Source organism: Haplochromis burtoni, unplaced genomic scaffold (assembly GCF_018398535.1).
Source record: "Haplochromis burtoni strain Fernald_Lab_line unplaced genomic scaffold, NCSU_Asbu1 Contig_475, whole genome shotgun sequence".
Classification (NCBI taxonomy): Eukaryota; Metazoa; Chordata; class Actinopteri; order Cichliformes; family Cichlidae; genus Haplochromis; species Haplochromis burtoni.
In genome coordinates, this window is record NW_024582836.1 from 173,660 (window position 1) to 190,158 (window position 16,499).

General features: G+C 40.5%; 1 protein-coding gene across 1 annotated transcript in view; it reads right to left on the reverse strand.

The window, feature by feature from the left end:
* Positions 1 to 16,499, reverse strand: part of LOC102309810 (collagen alpha-1(XI) chain) — a 46,225-nt gene that overhangs the window by 3,793 nt on the left and 25,933 nt on the right. Inside the window, exons 30-64 of the mRNA XM_005946137.3 lie at positions 16,350 to 16,403; positions 16,214 to 16,267; positions 16,078 to 16,122; positions 14,232 to 14,285; positions 14,075 to 14,119; positions 13,946 to 13,999; positions 12,598 to 12,651; positions 12,442 to 12,495; positions 12,250 to 12,357; positions 12,076 to 12,165; positions 11,931 to 11,984; positions 11,022 to 11,129; positions 10,729 to 10,836; positions 10,582 to 10,635; positions 10,440 to 10,493; positions 9,963 to 10,070; positions 9,834 to 9,887; positions 9,687 to 9,740; positions 9,543 to 9,596; positions 9,405 to 9,458; positions 9,172 to 9,279; positions 8,113 to 8,166; positions 7,524 to 7,577; positions 7,387 to 7,440; positions 7,115 to 7,168; positions 6,924 to 7,031; positions 6,781 to 6,834; positions 6,453 to 6,506; positions 6,263 to 6,370; positions 5,067 to 5,120; positions 4,921 to 4,956; positions 4,756 to 4,809; positions 4,286 to 4,613; positions 4,035 to 4,147; positions 3,796 to 3,864 (exon numbers count right to left, since the gene is read on the reverse strand). Of these exons, the coding sequence (XP_005946199.1) occupies positions 3,796 to 3,864; positions 4,035 to 4,147; positions 4,286 to 4,613; positions 4,756 to 4,809; positions 4,921 to 4,956; positions 5,067 to 5,120; positions 6,263 to 6,370; positions 6,453 to 6,506; positions 6,781 to 6,834; positions 6,924 to 7,031; positions 7,115 to 7,168; positions 7,387 to 7,440; positions 7,524 to 7,577; positions 8,113 to 8,166; positions 9,172 to 9,279; positions 9,405 to 9,458; positions 9,543 to 9,596; positions 9,687 to 9,740; positions 9,834 to 9,887; positions 9,963 to 10,070; positions 10,440 to 10,493; positions 10,582 to 10,635; positions 10,729 to 10,836; positions 11,022 to 11,129; positions 11,931 to 11,984; positions 12,076 to 12,165; positions 12,250 to 12,357; positions 12,442 to 12,495; positions 12,598 to 12,651; positions 13,946 to 13,999; positions 14,075 to 14,119; positions 14,232 to 14,285; positions 16,078 to 16,122; positions 16,214 to 16,267; positions 16,350 to 16,403 (2,616 nt within the window). The remainder of the gene's footprint in view (positions 1 to 3,795; positions 3,865 to 4,034; positions 4,148 to 4,285; positions 4,614 to 4,755; positions 4,810 to 4,920; positions 4,957 to 5,066; positions 5,121 to 6,262; positions 6,371 to 6,452; positions 6,507 to 6,780; positions 6,835 to 6,923; positions 7,032 to 7,114; positions 7,169 to 7,386; positions 7,441 to 7,523; positions 7,578 to 8,112; positions 8,167 to 9,171; positions 9,280 to 9,404; positions 9,459 to 9,542; positions 9,597 to 9,686; positions 9,741 to 9,833; positions 9,888 to 9,962; positions 10,071 to 10,439; positions 10,494 to 10,581; positions 10,636 to 10,728; positions 10,837 to 11,021; positions 11,130 to 11,930; positions 11,985 to 12,075; positions 12,166 to 12,249; positions 12,358 to 12,441; positions 12,496 to 12,597; positions 12,652 to 13,945; positions 14,000 to 14,074; positions 14,120 to 14,231; positions 14,286 to 16,077; positions 16,123 to 16,213; positions 16,268 to 16,349; positions 16,404 to 16,499) is intronic.

A 16,499-nucleotide genomic window follows, 5' to 3' on the forward strand; every position in this document is an offset into this window, starting at 1 on the left:
TCTAAATGGCCACCATGGTCACCACCCATCTTGAGGAGTTTGCCCCCTCACATATACTAATGTGCCACAAACAGGACTTTAATATCATCAACCATTCCTATTTTATTACGGTGTATCCATATAAATGGCCCACCCTGTATTTTTAGGCACACCAGGTCTGTCCAGCATCCTCCCCTGCCACCTGATCCAACTCACCAACAGGTGGTGATCAGCTGACTGCTCATCACCTCTCTTCACCCGAGTGAAGTTCTGGTGATGCAATTACATAATCCATCATTGATCTGCAGCCTTGAGTGTCCTTGTGCTATGTGCACTTACGGACACATAGGGTTTGTCATGGACAAACTGTGGTTTGCAGAGAGGTCCATTAACAGAACACTGCTCAGGTTCAGATCTGGTAGGCCATTTCTCCCAATCACACCCCTCCAGGTTTCACTGTCATTGCCCACTTGAGCGTTGAAGTCTCCTAGTCGGACAAAAGAGTCCCCAGGTGGAGCACTCTAAAGCACCCCACCAAGAAGGTCGGGTACTCTAATCTGTTCTTCGATGCATAAGGGCAGATGACAACTGGCTCCCCAACCCAAAGGCACAGGGAACACCCTCTCATGCATTGGGAAAAACTCCAATGTACAGGCAGCAAGCCAAGGGGATACTAAGATACCTACCCCAGCTCACCAAGGGCAACCCTGACTGAGACAGAGTCCAGAGTTCAGATGGGAATGGATCAGAATGGATGTGAAAAGTGGGAAAATGTGAGGGATGCATATGCATGCCACTGAAAAGAACTGACCACAAGAAAGATTCTAAACTTCCAAGTCCAAGCATTTTCTTTGTTTCTATCAGCTGGCACCACATATACAATGCTGGGCATTTAAGTAGGTAACATCGTTGGTTCTTATTTGCCCTAGAAGTGTAAATCAGAATATGCACACAAAAAGTTGTTAACCAAGCTTCCTTGCCTTAAGGCCCTTTCACATCGGACGCAGCACACGCAGCGCTGTGTTCTGAAACCCTTTCGTGTCTATAATGGTTTCCTGCTGCGCCGAGCTAAGTGCAGCACAAGTCAGAGAGACACGTTTTGAAATGACAAGAAACGGGCACATCTAGTACACGTAGAGTACTAGTTTTACAAACCAACTTTCATACCTCTTAGCTTTTTTTAAATTGTTATATTATTTTTTAAAACATTTACCACACAACTGTTGTTTAACATTAATCTGAAGTTTTCTTTGAGCTTGTTTTTCCAAGTCTACTACCCTTTGCAGAATTCTGAACTCGTAAAGACAAGAATGGAGCAGCACCTGCGTCCCTCCAGGCCACAGCAGTTCATTTGACGGAGCAGCACACATTCAGATTTTTTGCCCTCACCTGAATCCTCCCTCACTAAAACTTAAAAAAACAAAAAGCATTTTAATTTCTCCTCTTTAACAGTCTTAGCTGGACAGCATGGGCTGCACAATTATTCTCTGTCTTCACCTGCAGACTTCTTCTTCCTCTTGTTGGAGTTAGCAAGTTTTGCAGAACATGCTGCCTATTCCGCTATTAACCGCTGGACTTTCCTTTTACTTGACATGATAAGTACGAAAGTACCATAATTAGCCCTTTTAAAAATGTATGTTTATTTTGCAGTTGAACATCAAGGACACAAACCTATTCAAGCTTTATTATTATTATTATTATTATTATTATTATTATTATTATTATTATTATTATTATTATTATTATTATTATTATTTAATGCAGCCAATTTTCCCATGAGAACAGCCAGCTAAGGTAAACACATGCAGATGTGAATATGGTTGCTATTACAAATACTATGCACATGTCTGTGATACAGACAGATAAATATTTTATTATTGACAGGGTTGCTGCCCCTTACATCAAACCAGAAAACACATATGGTCCCCATGGATGTTCATGAGAGGTTAGCTTTCACTTTTAAATAGTTTTAAGTTTCAGGATCTTTGCAGTAGAATGCAGCAGCTATAGTCACAAATTGGCTTGCTGCAATACACCAATGATTCTTTAGGTGAGCCAAGCGATTTTAAAGCCAGAGTGTGTTTCCATCCCATCTCTACAGTACCACAGTAGGCAGACAGGATTTCTGGAGAAGTTGGAACTATTTCTTAGCAGGAGTTTAAAGCCATCTGTGTCTTTGTATTCATTTAAAGCTGAAATCTAAAATTGTGGATAACAAAAAACCTCGTCACATATCCCACAGTATTTATTATTTCCCCACTGGCCCATGCAGTCGGCGCAGTCCACTCGGTCAAATATTTTGGGCTGCACGTCTGCAGAGGAGTATTCATCCACCCACACAGATTTATGTACATGATGAAATGTGCGTCACTCTGACGTTTGCATGCAAAAAGCATGAACTGGCCTTTAGTGAGGGAGACAGTTCCTGGTGTACCCATCACTGATACGATTGCTGCCAAAGTCTAAGTCTAAATCAGATGGTTTGGAATTACTCATGAAATCTGTAAGATGCTTAGACCAGATTTACTTGGTTCGACAAATTACCACGATGTTACAATAGCAAAAAAGCAAAGACAAAGATGCAAAATATTACAAACCTTTCTAAACCTTAAATCTGTGGGTAACAGGTGACCTGTACCACTTGTAAAAGTGTTTACAGTCAGATCCAGAGCCTTGATGAAGATACTGTTAATGTGTGTCAATTCACCCCAGATGTTTTTGTGTGTGTCTTTTTCACTCTGTGGCTGCTGGATCAATGTTTTAATACTACATACAGAACATTCAAACATGAATCTAACAGATATTTTAATATGTTACAAACAACTAAGAAAAAAAGAAATGACATGAAAGTCACTCTTTGTGTGAGTGCTTCTGAGTAAAGGCGTCAAAGACTTTTTCACTGTGTACTGATTTCTGTGTAGAAATGTGACTATAAGTGTGATTTACTATAAGCACCTCTGCTCACTGTAAAAAGTAACTTGACTCTCTGTAAAAGAGGTTGCATTATTGAGGCATCATCCACCGACACTCCGCGTTAACTACAGTTCAATTAAGTTCAGCTCTGTTTGATAAAAACAGTGTTACTGAGAGCCAGAAATATGTGGGGCTTGGGTCTAAACATGCAGGGTGAGGACTCTGAGTTAGACAGCCAAAGCTTTGGCACAGGACTCACAGCTTTGAGCCATCTGCCTTACTCATTCTTATAACTAACTTGTTCTCTTTGTTATTTAAAATTAATGTTATTTTAAGTAAATTTACTGGTCCTTACATAGGCATTTTGTACCCTACTTTCTAGCTAACATTCAACAATCCAATCAGTGCATCAAGGTTCAATAATTTGCCCAAGAAAACTTTGGCATGAAGACTGGAGGAGCCAGAGATCGAATCACCAACCTTCTAATGAGTAGATAATCTGGTCTAACTCCTAAGCCGGATGAGGTGAAAAAAATAAGACATGCCTTATTTCAGTATTAATTTAACTCAATGTGAGGCTACAAACTTTAATAAATCACGTTTAATCATTTAAATCCTATCCTCTCAAAATGTTAAGCTCTGGAAGAGAATCCCAGACAAATATTTATGTGGAGAGGCCAGCTACAAAAACATCCTTCAGTTGCAAACTGACACTGTGTGTCTTTAGTAAATACCAGCAGCAGCTTTTCTTATGCCAAAAGAGGATTTTGTGCTGGCACAGTCTGTTAGTAAATCTGCCCCCAAGTGTCTCTAAAATTCAGAGTTTCTTTTAAAGCTTTGCAACTGGCACTCATCCAGATGTGTTAAGCCCAACAAATATGTGCAATAATCATCAAACTATACCTTTTTTCCTTTCCTGAATTGACTGTACCATCTGCCAGGCTTTTCCTCTTTCCAGGATGCTAATTTTACCTAAAAACAGACAAACAAAAGAATCACCTCCAAATTCACACAGTCAGCAAACTGCTGATGACTAAATCATTTTTACATCATGCAGCTTTTGATACAGCCTCCTGCTTATTTTTAATGTTAATCATATTGCTCCAAAAAAATAGCACACTGTGTTATTTATGTAAACGAACCGACTGGAACTTCTTGTCGGGGTACAGACACGTCTCTCCCTGTGCGGTGAAGTTACAAAACACCTTGAAGGAGTCTCTATGGCAACCCTGGTTGGGATCTATCCAGTATTCGCCTGGATAGAGAGACAAAGAGAGGACCTCAGGGGGGCCAAGGCCACAGCAGACAGAAGCAGCAGAAAAAATCTACAGATTATCTTGAAATGAGACAGCTGTGCTCAACAGATGGCCAAGAACATAAACTGATGAAGTACCGTTGGGGAGATCTGGGTGGAGAAGCCAAAGCTCTTTGCAGGTGCGGGCGGGGCTGTGGTATGTCCCTTGCGGGGTGCGCAGACCTTCTACTTCGACTTTCATCGAGGATAGAGAGGCAAACACTTCCTCCATGCCTTGGCCCTTCTTTTCGTTTAGCTGGCTGTCCTGCTCCGCCTGATCCCCTTGCATCATTTCCTCCTCTCCCCCACCTATGGCCTCCTCCTCCCCATCCTCTTCATCTTCAAGTGCAGCACCATCCACCCAGGAGTGATTTCTCCTCCTTCTGCCTCGTTGTGGCAGAGGGACCACACCAGCTGCTGGTAGTCCCTGAGATGGAAGTAGATGAAAAGACAGAAAGAAGAATGGATTGAAGTAGACAAAAAAAGAAGAGAAGAGTCCAGATGCACATGGATCAATGGCAAAGTAAACAAAGGTCATAAGATTCTTGAATGAACTAAATATTACTCACTGGGAGTCCTGGAGGTCCTGCGGGCCCAGTGTCTCCTCTAGGACCAATTGGACCCTAAATGAGCCACAAAATGATCAGTCTTTCAGTTTCAGTTATGAGTAGTTATGGTGTAATATAATAGCACTGAATAATTCAGTTGTGTGAAATGATGAATCTCAGAGTTACCTGATTTCCTTTAGAGCCCTTCTGACCAATCACACCCTGTGAGAGAAATGAGAGAGCAAAAAAGAGGAAACACGGATGCACTGTTTCAGAAATCTCCATGCTTATGTGTTTATAAGTCATGTAGGAAAATAATCGTGCAAACTCACAGACAGACCCGTAGGACCAGGTGGACCGTGAGGACCTGATGAACCAACTGGACCCTAATATTACACAGTGGGGTGAACATAGTCAGCAGATTCCTTTTACGTGCAGTTAATTATCAGAATAATACTGGAAAGCTTGGGATTAATGCCAAATGATATCTGTTTAAACCAATTAAAAGTATATAGACATTAAAAATAATGATCATGTTGTAGTTAATAAACAGATCAGTGTCCGCAATCATCAGTCATACCAACAATTTATCAAGTGATAAAAAGTGACAGAAATATGTTCTTATAATATTTATGAATTGCTCTTATTGTTAAAGCAAGTTGTTTCTTTGGTTTAGCGCTACACACTTCAAAAGGTGCAGCTTTTACTTTGAAGGTGAACTGTCTCTGTTTCCAGCTTGCTCTGACATGCCTGTTCGATTTTCACTGTATATAAAGGACATCAAAATCAGCAACGTTAACGCGTTAGCACCATGCAGCCCCACCCACGGGCCGATCCGCGCTAACTCGCTAACGGAGATTTGCCACGTTAACGCGGTTGTGGCATTAACGTCATTTTAATGAGATTAACGCTGACAGCACTAAATAAAACACTTGTATCTAAGATTTTGTTCAAGGTTGAAAAAGTATACCAAGACACTCTGCTTTAAAATCCTGTCGCTTTAACTACATTTACATAATTATTATGTGGCATTAAACCTTTCATATAGTGTCTAAACACAGTAAACTTGACTTCATAAGTTAATGTGCCAAACATGTAATTTAATATTTGCTAAATTAGATATTACTGCCATTAAATTAAAATGATGTGATACTTTTATAAGTGGTTATAGTAATTATTATCACTATTATCATAAATAATAACATTTTGTAATTCTATCCCATTGGAAGGTGGTTGCTAGGTAACATCATGACATTATAATATCTGAAATAGATAAGAACCTTCAGGGACTAAATATGCATTTTCTTTACATTTATATAACTGGACAAATTTCAGTTCTTTACTCACTCTATCAAAAACAGATACTAAACCATTGTTTATAGCAAACTTTATACTTTGCATATCATCATAAAGCTAAAACTGTGACAGCAGCATCTAGATGTCTCCATGATTTGATACTGGACTTTCATGATACACATCTTGTGTTATTTGCTTGCTTGGAGAGTGTGTTCAAGCGTTTTTTATGCACCTCATCCCCCTTTGGACCCAGTAATCCCTGGTTTCCTGGTAGTCCTCTGTCACCCTTCTCTCCAATGTCTCCTGGTGGCCCTATCAGACCTATTACACCACCATGACCCTACAAAGATATCAGAGATGAGGTCAAAGAAAAGTCCCAGTAAAGGATAACTTGAATATTTGTGAGTACAGTATGAACACACCTTGTCTCCCTTCTTGCCGGGGTCTCCCTTCAGTCCTGTTATACCCGGTGGACCCTGAGGAGATGAAATGATGAGTCAATTCAATCCACTTCAATTTTATTTATATAGCGCAAATCACAACAACAGTTGCCTCTATGTGTTTTATATTGCAATGTAATGTTAACTTTTATAGTTCGGTTTTATGTGCTATACACAAGTATTTTTTCTTTTAAATTATCTTTAGAATAATATCTGTTTTGCAAAAACATCAAACTGTGGTTTTAATGCAAGATGGAAGCGTGATTTTGTTGAAAACTTCTCAGATTTGCTATTTGATGGGTTATCTTACCATGGGACCTGGTGGTCCTGTCTGGCCTGGTGGTCCATTTAAACCCTGCTCACCCTGAAAGAAAGAGAGACAAAGAAATGATTGAAACATCATGTATTCCGTGCTTTACTCACTCCTTCTGTGCTTTTCCTAAATTAACTCACTGCAGACCCAGGGATCCCTCTCAGACCCTGGGGACCAGGCTTGCCAGGATGCCCCTGGGCTCCCACAGGGCCCGTCTTCCCAATGGGACCTTCCAATCCCAGAGCACCCTGCAGTGACAGAGAGCAAGTCAGCTTTCAGGCACTGCCAGTATTTAGAAGTTATTATTGAAAGACTTGTTTCAAACTCTCACCTTCGCTCCTTTCAGGCCTGCTTTTCCTTCCTTTCCTGGTTTCCCCATGTGGCCCTGAAGAACAACATTTTAAAACATTTTAACCTGAATCTGTCATAAGGGTGCAGTCATGCACAAACACACACACACATACGCACAGTGAGAATGCATTAAGCAAAAATACCCCCAACCTCTGCCAAACAGCAGAAGTTTTAATCTTCAGATTTAACAGTAAATAGAAAATGAGGTTTCTGCATGCAGACAAAAGAACATCATAAGAAAAACAGACAGACCCTTCGCCCTGGAGGTCCAGGTGGTCCAGGTTCCCCGGGTGCCCCTGGGGGTCCCTGGTACATTTAAAGAAAAAGGTTAGCTGGTCGGTCATTATGTTGCGTTTTCTTTTGTGTTCATACAGCAGTCTACAGCTTACAAGGTTTCCAGGGTCTCCTGTGTCTCCTTTAGATCCAGAGAGGCCATCAACACCCTGATGGGGGAACAAAGATTGTGGGCAGAGGAACACATAACAGCTTTCAAAGCAATAAAATGGGAAAAAAAATAAGAAAAAAACTAGCCTGGTAGATGTCTGACTGAGAAAACAACAACTACAAAGATGTTAAATAATGAGGATTTTATGTACTTTAGTTTCCAGTGGAAATATAAGAGCTCACGAGGACCTTTGTTTCTCCACAGATCATCTAAAATATATGTTTGCCTGGTGTTTTCAAATTTAGCTCGGATGTAATTTCAAAGTTTGGTTTATTCCACATCTCCCTCTCTATGTGTCCTCATATATTTTTAACATTTTAGTTTGAATTCATTCAAATTCCAGGAAACTGCAAGTGCAATGCAACCGACAAAGATGAAACATTGAAGTCCTTTAAAAAAATAATGACTTTTTATCCTAGAAAGCTCTTTTTTGGTGAGTCTTTGTTCTGTAAAGTGGATGCATCAAACAGAATGAGGATGATAGATCAAACAGAAGAGAAGGAAGAAGAAGAAAACAAAGAGCAGACACTCACGTTGGGTCCAGCCTCTCCCTGCTGCCCAAGGTCCCCAGTCAGACCTATAGGACCCTGCGGAGAGTGAAGGAGAAGCGCTACTACAGCAACATGTTGTACATCATAGAGTGTATTTCATAAATGATTGAAACAGTGCATTCGCTACAAAGTATACAACACTTTTAAGTTTTAAAGTGAGATTATTTCTCTTTCTAATCATGTTCTTTATGAAAAACTCCTTGAAATGTTCCGTAACATAATTTTTCTTGCTTAATTTGACTTTACTTTGATTTTCTGACTGTTTATATATTATGGAAATTAAATACAGCACTGCGTTGTGAAGCTTCTGTCTCTAAAGTCTTAAGCTAGTAGTAAAGTCTTTAGCTAATTGCTAAATGCTTTTTTGCTAGCCTTATTTTTATAGTTCTTTTTGAGGCCCATATTCATCAAGGTTTGATCTGCTGTGCATTAAGAGATGCTCTACTGAATACCTTGATTGTAACAAGTAGTTTTTTGAGTTATTGTTGTCTTCATATGAGCTCTGATTATTCTCTCTTTTTGGCATCAACAAGGCGTTTTCAGAAAACTGCTGCTCACTGGATATTTTCTCTTTTTCAGACCATTCTTTGTCTGGAGATGACTGTGTGTGAAAATCCCAGTAGACTGGCAGTTTCTGAAATGCTCCAGCCTAATACCAGCCTATCTGGAACCATCAACAAATACATTCGAAGTCACTTAGATCACTTTTGCTATCCATTCTGATGCTCAGTTCTACATGCCTAAATGCACTTCCCAGCAGTTCCCGACATGTGACTGGATCATTGAATATGTGAAAAGATTGTGTTAATAAGCAATTGAACAGGTTTCCAACAAGTGGTTGGAGTAGGAGTAGGATTTCCTGCTTGTCTAGTACATTAAACAGTATAGGAAGGGAAGAATGTTAGGGTACCACAAACTATATTAAACGTAATCAGGCAATCAAAGATTTTCATAGTGTATTACAGTGGTTTGGGTTAACTAGTATTATAATACTGATAAACACTTAAATAGTATGTTTTTTTTGTCATGAATGTCACTTACAGCATTGCCTTTGGCTCCATCCTCCCCTGGGGTGCCTCTAGCTCCTGGAGGACCAGACATTCCTGGAGGACCCGTATCTCCCTTCTCCCCTTGTTCTCCTTTTGCTCCCTAAAACAACAAAAGAACAGAGTAAGTGATCATCTTGGGTATGTCAAAGGAAAAGAGAAAAAAAATTGAGTATTATAAATGGATTAAAGGATGTCAGTGCCTTCCAAATAAGCAAACAAACTCACTGGCTTTCCTGAAACACCAACTGCTCCAGGATCACCTGCCTCACCATCCTCACCCTAAGAGGGAAGGCAAATTAGGTGTAAGATCATCTGGAAAGAGCATCAATATGTAAAAGCTGTTTTATTTGTTATTTTCTTTACCTTCTCTCCAACAACACCTGGCTGCCCAATCATCCCGGGACGACCAGGTGGCCCCTGTTCACCACAGAGACTTTTTAATTTCATCAAAACGTAAATCAAGCGCTTGAGTAAATGCAGATCCACAAATATGCCTGTGAGACTTACCTGCCCCCCAATAGGTCCTTGAGATCCAGAAGGTCCTTGTTGTCCAGGTGGACCCTAAATTATGTGATGAGACAGAAACAAGTTTACTGATTATAGAAAATGGAGTGGAAAAAATGTGGCAAATAATAAAACAGATTAAGAGCTCACCATCAGTCCCACATGGCCACTCTCGCCTTTTTCTCCTGGTAGGCCAGGCATGCCCTTGGAGAACACATACAGCATTATATGACAAGAGTGCAGACTTTATTGTTTGCCTTCATAAAATAAGAGTCTCACCTGTAATCCTATTGGTCCTGTAGAGCCCTTGAAGCCTCTGGGACCTTCATCTCCTTTGGGGCCATACATGCCCTGTTGGCCCCGAGGACCTGGCAAACCATCTAGACCCTGTTATGCAGGGGAGAGTGAGAAATGTCTTTATGACTGAAATTGTTTATTTAACTTTCTGAAATGATGTAATTCCTACTAAACCTGTTTGACTGAGAGAGACAACAAACTGTGAAGTATCAGTACAAAGTACCAAATGGAAATAATTTATGAAGGGATTGATCTGATGGGTAAATTATTTATACGTCAGATGTTTGGTACCCATACTACTGGTAAGAATACAATACAGTTTCATCATGAAATACACACCACGGTAAATAAAAAACTACAAAGTGAAAAGCTAGCTGAAGAATTGACACTGACAGTGTAAATTGAGACATTTCAATTTTCAAAACCCTCAAAATGAAAAAATGAGAGAAGCAAACTCACTGGAAGTCCAGGCTGACCTATCGGCCCCTGGGGGCCAGTAGGCCCTGGAGGCCCCTGTGAGGAGAGAGGGAAGATGAAACAAACATGTATGATCATGTTTTTGTGCACTATTGAGTATGTACGTCTGCGGCTCCAGACTCACTCCTTCTCCTTTGTCTCCTTTGCTGCCTTTCTGTCCAGGTTTTCCCTGCTCTCCCTGTGGACACATACAGAGGACACAGCTTATAACAACAGTACAGACACATACTCACCCATCCCCTCCGGCTCATACAGGTGCATTTGGTTTTACCTTATCCCCGTCCTCTCCTGCAGGTCCCGCAGTGCCCATTGCCCCAAGCATCCCTACAGGTCCCTGGTCCCCATCCTGACCTGCCGGTCCTATTGGACCCTTCTCTCCCTGGGACACAAATACACACATTTAATTCCTGTTATTCTGTACAAAAACATATCAATAGTAAAAACTAACAATCCAACCAAAGACAGACTACTTTGATGGATCTTTGTTTTTCATCCATGCTGCTTATGAAAATGGACCAAATGGGCAAATATAATATAAGAACATAGAAGATTAGATGTAATTACAGGCTCCCCCTTCTCTCCCATTGGTCCAGGTCCTCCAATTGCTCCGGCCCTACCAGGCTGTCCAATGGCACCAGCTGGTCCTGGAGGGCCCCTCTCACCCGTTGGCCCCTGGAAACAATCAGTACACCATGTTGACACTTGAATGCTTAAAAAACAGGTTTTTTTTAAGTCATTGTAGGAAAATAATAGCACTTGACATAAATCACATATATGCCAAATACTATTTGAAAAGTGCTTTTGGCTTTTTCTTTTTAGGTTTTACTTCAACCACACATGCACATTGGAGCTACAAACTGTGTTTGCTAAGGCAGCAACATGAATGACTTGATGTTTTCTGGTTTGGCTGTTTTAAAGAAAATGATTAGCTTTTTATAGGGACAGGAGAGTATTTGTCATACAGTCACCATTTCTCTCAGGACCATTTTAGTTGAGATCGGACGGTTTTATCCATCTGCAGCAAATTATGTTTGTCAGTATATTCTGCCAAAAAGCAGGAAAGCAACAGCAAGAATCCCTGACAGAACAATGGACATTACTTTGATTGTCAGCAAGGGTTGAGCCACAAAGTGGCTTGCACAGGCAGTAGCGACTGTATCTATCAGCTTAAATAGTGTGCCAAGAGGAAGCAAAAAAAAGGGTAACAGCTGTGCCATTAGCTAATGTAGGACTGCATTAAGATCTGCTGCGATTACTAACCACGCTTGACTCTGATACTTGGGTTTGTATTCAAGATCTCTCAAGTGGTTTCTCTCCATTGTGTCATTTCTGTCTTTGTTTAATTTTTTATAGTGAATATGTGAATCGGAAATCACCTGATCACAGTCTAGCAAAAATGGTTAAAATGTTTGAAATATTCTACTTTATAACTATGCAACAAACAGAAACCCAGAAGACATGCTGAAGACTCACTATGGCTCCTGGTGATCCACGAGGTCCCGATCCGCCTTTCAGACCAGGAGGTCCCTGGAAATATCACACATCATTTTGAATTTATATCTTATATTATTCCTAATCTTAAGAAAGTAAGAACTAAATATTAATGTGTGTGTGTTACCATAATGCCCGGGGCTCCTCTGCTCCCTCTGAACCCTTTCATGCCTGGAGGTCCATTTTTCCCAGATGTCCCATGTAAACCGGGGTCCCCCTGAGAGGAAATGAAAAGCATAGTGAAATTGAAGCATGCGTTGTGTTTCTATCATACACTGTGGACCTGAGAATGTGGACTGACCTTTCCACCTTCCTTCCCAGCAGTCCCAGGTAAACCATGCTCTCCAGGTACACCTGGTGCTCCTGGGTGACCTCTGTCCCCTGGTGGGCCGGGCTCTCCTGATTTGCCCTGAAAAAAATATAACAATGTGACTGGCTCAGTAATACCAATGAAAACATTCAGCACATGAAGGATTCACACTTTCGTGCTTACCTGAGGCCCCACCACACCTGAAGGTCCTGGGGGTCCAGTCTTTCCTTGGAATCCCTGCAGCATAGAAAATATGGAAATAAAGCATGTTCAGATGAGTTTTTGTGTGTGGGGAGACAAAAAGAACATCTTTAACCAACGACCCATGACCTCACTCACCGGCTCTCCTCTTTGGCCTGGGTGACCTGGAAGCCCATCTTTCCCAGCTGGACCCTACACACAGAGACACTTGGTGAGAAATGAAGCTCAGGAAGTTAAATATGAGGTGGTAAAATACCCTTCACCTTCAACCTTTTAAACAAGTCATGAACCTGGTAATAGTTTAGAGTGTAGAATATCAAATAATCACTTGGAGGTCAAATTCATCTTTGTTTTTTTTTACTGTACAGAATTTCAGCTTCATCTACAAACTCTGTTTCCTCCTAACTTGGTCTATTTTCTTCTTGCAAGAAGAAGTTGTAAAGTAGCAATGAATCAGTTCTAAATGTACATCTATGTCAAAAAAAGTCTCCACAGCACCATTTGCAGTCCTGTGAAAAACTAAATGCACTCTTAATGCGTCCACAGGATTTAAGAGGATAAAGAGCAATCAGGAGCAGGTAATCAAATGCACTTGATTAACTGATCATCAACAAGCACAAGCACCTCTATAAAAGCAGATGTTTTGGTAGTTTAATGGTCTGGTGCATTTGGATATGCGTTAACATAATACCACAATCTTCCTGGGAGTGGATGTCCTAGCAGATTCACCCCAAGATTAGACTCTGCAGGCCTCAGTTAACAGGTTACATCTTAACATTCACGACTTTCTAAAAAAACGTTTGCAAAGTTTTATCAGAACAAACCAGAAGACTTCTGGAACAATGTTGAGAACAAAGGGGAGATGTTTGGCTATGACACATGTGCACAGCGCCATGTTTGGGGAAAAACATCTCATACCACCTGTCAAACGCAGTGATGGAGGGCTGGGGATTTGGACTCATTTTGCAGTCACCGGAGCTGGACATCTCGCAGTCAGTGAGTTAAACATGAACGCCTCTGTTTATCAAACTATTCCAGAATTAAATCTGAGAAAATCTGTGACAACTGAAGTTTGGCTGAAACTGGGTCATGTAACATGACCACGATCTAAAGCACAGCAGTAAGTCTACAACAGAACGGCTGGAAAACAAAAGAATCAAGATGTTACAAAGGCCTGGTCAAACAACACGTCTGAATCTAGTTCAAATACTAAATTGGGACCTTAAATAGAGCTGTTCATAAATGAATGTGAGCTAAAGCAAAACTGTAAAGAAAAGTGGACCAAAATTCCTCCACAATCCTATGAGAGACTAATGAAGACATGCAGAAAATGATTATTACAAGTTATTGCTGCTGAAAGCGGTTCTGAATCATGTACTTAATTTTTCACAGGACTGCATACACTCCTGAGAAAAAAACTTTTTTTCACATCACTGTATGTGTGAAATTTTGTGAATGTGTCTAAATATCTCTGTACTGCACTCACAACTGCTCCTTTAGGTCCCGGCTCTCCATTCCTTCCTTGTAGCCCTTGAGGTCCCTAAAAAACAGAAAATAGCCTATAAACAGCAAAATCTAAAGATGAGATAATATAGGTTAAAAGTATTTTTCTTACCCTTTCTCCAGATGGTCCTGGTGGGCCATCATGTCCTGAAGCACCCTATGAAAATATAAGAGAGAAGAAGAACAAGGAGGCGGTAATGGGTAAAAATATTAAACCATAGCTAATGGTGACAGGATTTTGCCATTGGCTAACAATACAGTCAACAAACCTTTTCTCCTGATTTACCAGTAGGCCCTCTCGCTCCCCTGGCACCTCGTGCACCCTGCCAAAGAAGAAACTTCAAAGTTAGGGAAAACAAACCTGTGCAGATCTGAGAAGGAAGATAGTCAGTGCGTCTGCAGAGGCATGTACATTACTGCTGGGCAAGTGGCAACCTGTGAGGCTCAAAAACAAAAAAGTCAATGGGGAAGTGCCAAAATGTAATTTTTTGAACAGCCACTAGAGGCTTCCTGTTAAAGTGGGCCGGTGAATAAATTTAGAGCAGATGTAACCATATTTAAAGCTTCAATTACAGTTTTTTATAGCTAATTTAGTCCTTCGTGACAAAAGTAAAGGCCTGGAGTTTTTGATAACTCACCTGTTTAATTCATTTTGAAGGCTTAAAGTTAGGGTCACAGCCTTTCTGCACACTTTTGACAGATGTGCAAATGCAGGGAGCTGTAGCAGCGAGCTTTCTGCCAGCCTTAAACTCCTCTAATCTGAGTCACCAAACTGTCTCTCTCGCCTGTGTTTGTTGTGTCTGATGCTTGTTTGTTACTTTGGCCTAATTAGCAGATACGTGTGGCTATGCTCTTCACCCATAAATTCAGAATTTTGCTAACCAGGCTTGATCGCTGATGAATCGACACTCTTTACACTCTGGAGCATGGGAGTGACAAAACACTGATGTTTTAAAACAGGGCTTCACAAACCGATTGGTGACATCACCACGGCGATGACCATATTTTCTACACAGTATGGCTCAATTTCTTTCAAGAGAGGAGAGGACAGGAGAAGAAACCATTTTGGGAAAGATGTGAAGATGTGCAGATGTGATGGTAAAATTCTTCATGCATCAGATTTTATCTGAATGGAGATGTGCTGCATCTTTCTGAACAGTGTGTCCATAAATGTGGCAACGGCAATGTGCCAGTTTTACTACACAGGTAGTACTTTCAGATGTTTATATGTCGATCTTTCTGTGGAGAGATTTTGTCACTGCCATAATATCTGTGCGACATACAGCCACAGAAATTTGCAAATGAGGTCAAAATGAGTTCAAAATGAGGGCTGATTCTGATGATTGCTGCTTGTGAAAACTCAGCCATGTTGCAGCTGACGTGACATGTGACATCTCCTCAATGCAGGCTGTAGCTGAAGACGTACAAATTGTTACAAAAAAGAACAAAATTATACAGACTATGATCAAATCAGCCAATGTTCTTGTCCCTCTTCAATTTATATTAAAAACATAATAGTATTTTTTTTTCATTTGTGACTAAGAATTTAGTATAAAGTATTTACATCTTTTACTTTACGGTCTGTGAAATTCAAATACATGCTATTCAGAAATCGCCACTAATTGTCTTTTGCAATATTAAACCTTTTTATTAGTCTATGTTCCAATATAGGACTTTGCAAGAGTGCAGGATTTCTTTTTTGTTTCACTTTTTAACTAGCCAAAACTTTTATGTTTGTTTCAAATCACAGAGTCTGATTCATCTTGATGGTAAGAAAGGCCACTGAAATTTCCAGGCTTTTATCTTTAATAGTTTTTGAGATGCTCATGTTCAGACATTGCTGCAGATTTCAATGAGAGAAGAAAAGGCCTGAAAATGGGTCAATTTTTTTTCAAAAAAGCATGCCTTGAAAACTATTTGATATATGACGCAAAAATTTCACCAAAATCATCATATTTATTTTTGCACCATAAAACTTTTATGGAAATGAACGATTCAAACAGAAAGCCCGTGCTGATTTGAGCCAGAATGACCCCGACATAAAGTGAGACAATGGCATCCTTGACCGTGTCCTTTCTGCCATTACTCAAATATCTGTTTTGAGACGACACTCACATTTGGTCCCCTCTGGCCTGCACTTCCTGGTTGTCCTGCAGGGCCCTGATTTAGAGGACAAAAGAAGAATATTGAAGGAAATAGCATCATCATTTTTCAGAGAAAATATCATCACGATGTCAAACCCTCCACTTACTTTTTTCCCTTTTTCTCCCAAAGCTCCCACTGAACCAGGAAACCCATCAGATCCCTGGGAGGAAAAAGACACATAGATTTGCTTTGCGTACATTATATCTTCAACATCTGGTTTACTTTCATTCAGTTTAGTTCACCTTTGGCCCCTGTCGCCCTGGAAATCCTGGCAGTCCCGGTACTCCCAGTTTACCCTAAAAAGAGAGGCAGCATGACTCCTAATACATGTTGTGCAATATGAGTTAGGATTATTCACTGATACTTTTACTGATCAGCTATGATTTGCTCTG